Source organism: Condylura cristata, unplaced genomic scaffold, assembly GCF_000260355.1.
Source record: "Condylura cristata isolate star-nosed mole 26May11 unplaced genomic scaffold, ConCri1.0 scaffold00017, whole genome shotgun sequence".
Classification (NCBI taxonomy): domain Eukaryota; kingdom Metazoa; phylum Chordata; class Mammalia; order Eulipotyphla; family Talpidae; genus Condylura; species Condylura cristata.
This window is the reverse complement of record NW_004567118.1, coordinates 3005426-3012898: the sequence shown is the minus strand read 5'-3', so window position 1 is coordinate 3012898 and position 7473 is coordinate 3005426. Positions and strand designations below refer to the sequence as shown.

General features: G+C 57.9%; 1 protein-coding gene across 1 annotated transcript in view; it reads right to left on the bottom strand.

Annotated features, from left to right (window-relative positions):
• Nucleotides 1–6395, bottom strand: part of PTRF (polymerase I and transcript release factor) — a 12327-nt gene extending 5932 nt beyond the window's left edge. Inside the window, exon 1 of the mRNA XM_004684163.2 lies at nucleotides 5507–6395. Within this exon, the coding sequence (XP_004684220.1) occupies nucleotides 5507–5977 (471 nt within the window). The 5' untranslated portion in view covers nucleotides 5978–6395. The remainder of the gene's footprint in view (nucleotides 1–5506) is intronic.
• Nucleotides 6396–7473: the final 1078 nt, after the last annotated feature.

Sequence of the window (7473 nt, the reverse complement as noted above, 5' to 3'; positions counted from 1 at the left end):
GGGGGTGGGGTGGGGTGGGAGAGCGGCAGCCATGCGCAGTTTCATGCAGCGCACACAAGCAGCACTGCGTGGTGTCTGCTGATAGACAGAAGCCATGACCTCCAAGAGGCACCTTCCCTTCACCTCCCACCCCACCGCACACACTGCATTCACCTGCACTCTGCATTGCACCCCCAAGGGGCAACAGCTCTGCTCCGGCTGAAGAGGTCAGCCAGCCCAGCACCAATCCCCACTGAGCAGAGCCGCGGTGGATGGGAGTGCCACCCCACACCAGAACCCCCCACGAGCCAGGACACCCTAAATGGCCCCACCAGCTGGCCGCTCCTCTGGAGTGGGCAGAGGCCCAGGCTCTGGGTAATAGGGCAGTGTCCTGGGCATCTGGTCAAAGGGTGGGAGGTCAAGCATTGTCTCAGGCTTCAGGTCAAAGGGCTCAGTCTCAGGCAGTAGGTCAAAAGGCACCATCTTGGGTGTGGCCAGGTCAGAGGGTGCGATCAGCTTCTTCTTGGGCTAAGATGAGGAAAAGGGGTTTTAATGGGGTTTGGGGTAGGTGCAGGTGGGGTGGAGGAAAAAAGGCTGCGGTGGGCATAAAGAGGTGGGCTGGTGAGTAAGGAGGAGAAGGAAGCACAGGGTGTATGAGGGTGAAAAGAACACACTTTAAATGTTTCAGCAGAGGGCCTGCGGCTGAAAGAGATGGGCCAAACCTAGGCCCATGAATTAATAAACACAATTTAAGCTGAACCCCCTCCTTCCTTCTAGAATCTTCCATAGTCGCATCGTTGGCCTCTGTCTGACCTTCTACCTCTATCCAGCTGTGGTCATGGGGTGAGCCTCTTGGGGGGTTGGAGTAATAAGGGAAAGAGGCTACTCGGGTGGGGAAGGGATTCTCTGAGACAGTTGTTGGCATCTAGCTGGGGAGGTCCCAGTGAGTTCAAGAGCAGGCCAACAATTTCACTGTCTTCGCGGACAGAAGCTGCCGATCCCAATTCTTGTTATTCCCCAGGGCCGGGTAGGTACCGGTGCCGCCCCGGATAAGGAGAGGGAGAGGCAGAGGCATGGAAGAGGGACGTCTGTCCTGGCTATTTCCCCTTGGCCATGTCCCATGCTGCCTCCCTGGCCACTCACTTCTGCCACCCACGTCTGGCATATCGGACACCAAGACGCGCAGAGAAATCGGGATTAAAATAAACCAAGCTACTTCTGCGGCAGGTGCCCACGCAGCGGCTCCCCACGGCTCCCCACTCTTGCTCCTGGTCTGTTGCTTTTGCTTTGGACAGTCAGAAGTCAGGGGAGAGGCACTACCAGGCTCCAGTGACAGACAGTGTGAGTGAAAGCCCGGGGGGAGGGGCCCCCAAAACTCAAAACAGCAGGTAGCAACGTGCCCTGAAGGACACGGAGAAAAGGTAGGAGGGGAAGGAGGCTGAGCAGCAAGGAGCCAGCATGGGCCTCTCAGTCGGATGCAAAAGCCAACCCAGGGAACACCTGGACAGGCCAGGGAGCTCCTCCCCTCCCACTGAGCCAGGTGTCCACATAGTGCCTCTGCTTCAGCACTCTGAAGTCAAGCAGCTAATGGCCACCAACTTCAGCTAGCACAGGGTGAGCACATGCATGTGCCCCTATGCCCAGCCCACCCCTACCCCCGCACACAGCCGTCCCAGTGCCAGGGCTGTGCCACTATCTCTCCAAGAACAAAGGTGCTAGACAGAGTCTAGTGTAGAACTAGACTGGCTTCTGCCGCAGAGCCTGGAATGGCAGGAGGAGGTGGGGAGCCAGAGACTATATCAGAAGAAGGGGTACACCTGGCTCCTGGCCCTAGCTTGACTTTCAGTTATATGAGTGACAATCAGCAAGCAGCTCCCCCTCTCTGGACTTGCGCTGAGTTCCCTCAGCCACAAACTGCAGGAGCTGAAGTTGCTGATCTCTAAGGCATCTTCCAGCTCAAAAGCTCTTTCACCCAGGATGACGACACTTTCTGGATCGATGAAGCAGAGCAAACCACTGTTGACCTCAGAGCCACTGTAGCTCCCCCTGACTTGCTATTAGTTGCCCACTCTGTGCCATCTCCTCCTTTTTGATGTCTGGCCTTTATAGAGAAAAAAAATCAGAGAGAGGAGTATGATTTCCTTTGGTCTTAGGAATACCCTAAAAAATATTCTCTCTGCTTTGGAGCCAGTGACCAGCAAAAACAATGTAAACTCAGCTTTTTTTAGAGAAAGAGCAGGTAAACACTCTCTCCATGGTTTAGGGGGTGAGAGGAACCAGAGCCCCAAGGTGGGGATATTTTTGGACACAAGTTTGGAGTTTTGTGGAACAAGGTAGCCCTCATTTTCTGAGTTCAGGAAGGAGCTTTAGGTTGGGTTCAATTTGGGGAGGAAAAGCCAGCAGGCCCTCATTCCAGGCCTGGTTTCCTCCCTTTTAATGCCCATGAACCACCTAATCCCTTAAATGCTTCCTGGTCATCCTATTCTTAAGCAGGGAGGCAGGTCTGATGGGTGCATGTGTCCATCAGTAAATGCTTCATTAAAACTGCTCCAGAAAACATTAATTTCCACTTTAGCCCACTTTCTAGATTAGAAAAGAAGTGGCTCCCTAGAGACCACAACCCTTCGCATGTACACAACTACGCCCCATCCAGCCTCCAGCTGACCCATCCCCATCAGGGCTCCTGCAGTGCTCAGCCTACCCACTGCTTCCCTCCACCCCCCTGCTGCCAGTAGGGCCCACTCCTCTTCTTCACTAGCTGCTGCCTAAAGAGCTATCACCTGGGAGGATGGGCCCCAACTGCTGGTTTGTGGATGGGGTCAGAGAGGGAAATGCCTGAGGGTGGTGAGGACTCAGAAGTGAGCTCGAGATGAGGGCTCTGATAGCCTGGGTGGGATGGTCACTGTGTGTGTGTCTGTCTGTGTGTGTGATCAAGTGCACACTTGACCAATGAAATCATTATGCCTGAAACTGGGGTGAGATCACACAAGGAATTCCCTCCTTTATCCTCCAGGAAGGGGCTGGAAGCCAGATGATCTGATTTTACAGGGCCCTTCCCACCCTTTCAGACTCCCCTCTGCCCTGACCTCCTCACCTCCCACATCTGCAGTGGGAAATACAGCATCCCCTCCGGCTTCCACCCGGGAGTGCTCACACCATCCCTGGAGCCCCATCTCTGCTGGCCCATCCGAGCACGGACCCCTTCAGCCTAATTTGACCATAAATGCTGCTACCCCAATCTTCCCTATTAGGTCTGCCAAGGCGCAGAGCTATTTTTACCTCATTCTCTTCCCAGGCCTGCAGATCTCTAGGGGGGAGCAGCCTGGGCTTCCCTCCAGCAGCTGAGTCCCCCACCCCCTTGACCCCACCTGGAACATCTGCTCTGCAGCTCAGGAAAGTTGTGCCTCCCTGAGCCCCACCCTTGTGGCTGGAATCTCTCCTTTATATCTGAGGGCCTTTTTGGCTCAAGGGGCTGAGTTAGTTCTTGTTGGGGGGCTGAGTTAGTTCCTATCTTGTTGTTTAGGGGCTCTGGCCCCTAAAGCCAGTCTTTCCATCTCACTTCTCTGTCCCCCTGCTAGCCTGGGTTTACACAGATTCAGTCAAAGCCCTCTGTGCCTAGACCCCCGCCCCTCCCCCGCATGTGACATAGACTAATCCCTGCCAACTGCGGAGAGGGAGTGACACAGGGAGAGAGGGAGTGACAGGGATGCCACTGGCCTCTGCACACACTGGCCTCTTCCTTCTAACCTGTCGGTCTCAGATTCGCCCAACCTCAGACAAAACAAGGCGTAGAACAGAGAACTTTCCTAAATTCTAGGGTCTGGGGCACTCAGAGCGAGCAGGCCAGCCTTTCCTGACAACCCTCTACCCCACCAGGCGTCGCTGGCTGTCCCAGAACCCTGTCTTCTTCTCTTTCCTTTGATGCCCCCCACCCCCAAATGCTAGGCAGATATCTTTTGAAAGTCTCTCTCACACTGCACTATCCTGCTTCCGCCACACTGTTAGATTAAGTAGAAATAGCAAATAGCCCTGGGCAGATATTCTCCACCCGACACTGCTGCAAGAGGAGGGTTCCCCAGCCTCTGAGCCTCTGGGAAGGACCCTGGGCCACGTGGGGAGGGCCCTGCCTCTGCCAGCCCCCCACCACCACCACCTCCTTGAGCTGAGGGTGTCAGCTCAGTCCCCCCTTCTGTCTGGAACACTTGTTCCAAACTGCGTCTTTCTCAGCCCCCCCTAGAGACAATGCCAAGGGTCTCACTGGCACCCAGGATGGTCGCCCAGAGCCCAGCCTGCCCAGGCTTCAGCAGCTGGGGAAACCACAGGGTGCTGAGAAGTGCCTTCTCCTTGCTTGTGGGAGAAATCTAGCCTGCCTCTCCTTTCCATTCCCTGGGAGACAGAAGTGCGGGGGAAGGAGCATAATCTTACCCCTTCACCCCCAGGACACACCTCCTTGGGGCAGGGACATCAAGGGAGGACAAGAAGTGGGGGAGACTGGACACACTCCCTCAGCAGATCAAACATCACCCGGCCCTGAGGCCAGCTCTATCATAAAGGGACACGGAGATTCCCAGTTTTATAGGGGGTCATGAAACGAAAACTCCACTTTAATCCAGGAATGGGCGAGGTGCTGCAGAAGAAACGGGCGACCTGGGCGGAGCCTGGCAGCGCCAACCTCCAGCCGCCTGTCCAGCGGCTCCTCGCTCCTCCGCTGTCCTCCCAGGCAAACGGGGTGATTCATTGAGCAGGACCGGGCAGCGCCTGTCCCCTCCCCTCCATCAGCCCCTCTGATACTCCCCACGCAGCGAACTCCTCGCCTCGCCCCCGCCTCGCCCCTGCGTGGGTTTAGATCAGGTCAAGGGTACAGCAAGCCGCCAGCTGGGTATCTCTAAGGGCCCGAAAGTGCCCGAAGGCCAGACAGATCGCAGCGAGCAATGGGGTAGCAGCTGACGCTGAGGCGGGGGCGTGGGGTCCGTGGGTGTGCGTGTGCTGGCGGTCGCGTCCCTCGCCTGGCGCAGCCCCCGCCCATGCGTGCCTGAGCCCTGAATCACCCGCTATATCTGGCGGGCAGCACGGGAGGCCCCAAACCCGGTCTTGCCGCCAGTGTCCGCTTACAGCGGGCCCCAACAGCCTCCGGGGACCCCTGGCTTTCCCCAAAACTTGTCCCAAGAAGAGAGACGTTCAGCAGACCCAAGCGGGGAGTGGTCTGTGAGAGGCAATATTCCCTATTCCCGAGTCCACCCCGTAACTCGGTTCCGCTAGAAGTTTGACTCAGAAGTGGGGGGGCAGGTTGAGGAGGTGCAGGACGCAGAGCGAGTCCCTCGGTGCGCTCGAGATCCGCTGCTCACCCCACTTCACCCCACCTCAGCAGGACCCGCCTGAAAGAGCGTGGGTCCCCAGAAGCGGGCCAGCGCCGCCGGCAGGCTCCCCGACCCACCCCACCCGCCTTCCCCGCCCGCCAGTAAGCCCGGGGCAGGGGACGGCAGGCCGGACGCGGGAGCCCTGCGCGCGGCCCGCCCCGCCAGCTCACCTGGTAGATCATGACTTTAAAGTTACGGCGCCTCAGCAGCTCCGCCTCGTTGACCTCCAGCTTCTTGATCTGGCCGGCCTGGCGCTCCAGGCTGCCTCGCACGGTCTTCACGTTGACGCTGACCTTGCGCACCTTCTCCAGCAACTTGCTCACGGTGTTGCTGGTGGTGGCGTGCGCCTTGCCCAGCTTGCTCAGCTCGCCCTGGATGCTCTGCACGGCGCCCTCCATCTCCGCCTGCCGCTCTTCCAGCTGGGACTGGGTCAGCTGGATCTGGTCGACCGCGCCGATGATTTTGTCCAGAAGGCTCAGCACCAGCACGCCGTTCACCTGGTCGGACTTGATCAGTTCCTCAGAGCCGGCCCCCGACGGCTCCTCGGTGGCTGGCGCCCCCAGGGGAGAGGACCCCGAGTCCCCGGCGTCGGGGTACCCGGAAAGCGGCTGCTCGATGATATGGAGCTGGGTGTCCTCCATGGCTACCCGGAGCCGTGTGGGACCGGCCGGGTGGAGCTGTAGCCGGAGCGGGAGACCCGGAGAAGAGGAAGAGAGGGAGGAGGGAGAGCCCGGAGAGCGGAGGAAACTCGAGCCACGTCCGTGCGCACCGGGACGGCCGCCAGAACTGTGGGGCGGGGGATCGGTGAGCTTCCCGGCTCCCGGGCCAAACCCGGGAGTCTCCTTGCCGATTGGCTGGCTTCGACCCAGAAAGGGAGGGACCCGGGCAGAAGGGGAGACCGATGACGGGGAAGGGGGGGGCAGGCGAGGGGGACCCAAGAGCCGAGCGCCCCACCCTTCCCAGGATGGTTGAAATAGTTGGAACCGGAATTTAGGGCCTCGGCTGGCAGCGGGGGCGGCGGAGCGGGACCCGGGCGGAGGAATGTGCGCTGGAAGGAAAGCAGGTCCCCGGGCTTTGCTCGGCTTTTCTCTCACTTTCTTTTTTTCTTTTTGTTTCTCCGCCCCGCAGGCCCACCTCAGCCTTTAAAGTCCGATAGCTGGAGTAAGGTGGAAAAACGAGATCATGAATTATTTGCAAAATATGTATGTCCTGTGCCTAGTTTTTGGGTGGGGAGGACTCCACGACTCCCACAGTGGCTCCAGAGGACCTCCGACATGCACCCCTCCCCCAACACACACACACACCTGACCAGCCACTATTCTGAACACTTAAAGGGAGGTTTGTTTTGGAGGGAAGGAAAAGAAGCGAGAACTCAGTCACTGACAGTGGAGCTGGTGGTAAGTGGGCCAAGCTTCTCTAGGTTCTTAGAATTATGCTAACAAAGCCCGTTCAGAGAGGCCAAAGGATAAAAAGTAAAGGGACACCCACTTCTCAACTCTCTAAAAACCCCCTTTCCCTGTCCTTCCCCCTGTCCCAGAGGCCTGCCCCAGAGAGCAGCCATCACTCCAGATCTCAGACTGGCCTCACAATCAGACCTCATCAAATCCCACGTCCTCCTTTGACAGGGAGTGAAGTGGGAAGGGCAAGTGACTTGTCAGAGGTAACCCTGAGGTTAGTGTTGGCTGGACCCTCAAACCAGGTACCTCCCCGGTTTACGGCTTTCTTGCCCTTTGCACCTCAGCCCTCCTTGGGACAGGGAGGGGCAAGGAGGGACCTGGCCTCCCACAGTTGATTCCTGAGACTGCTGGCCTGAGAACTCCCTGCAAACACTTGTTCCGGCTCTAATAGGTACCAAGAAGAAGGGCCAAGGTGGTCTCCTAGTGCCAATGTCCAGGGAAAAAGAGGGACCGCCTGTCCTCCTCCATAGTGTGGCTAACACAGCACTGCAGCCAGGAGTCAGCAGAGTCATTGCCAGCTCCCTTTCCCCCAAAAAGCTGCAACCCTTTTCCCTGGTTAGGAAACCAGGTTGGGTTTTCCCAGCTGGGTAGATGATGGTCTTGGCAAAAGGTCACATCTAGTCTGGCATGCATGCATTATCCCTAGGGAGAGTGACAAGCTGCTTTGTGGGGACCCCGGT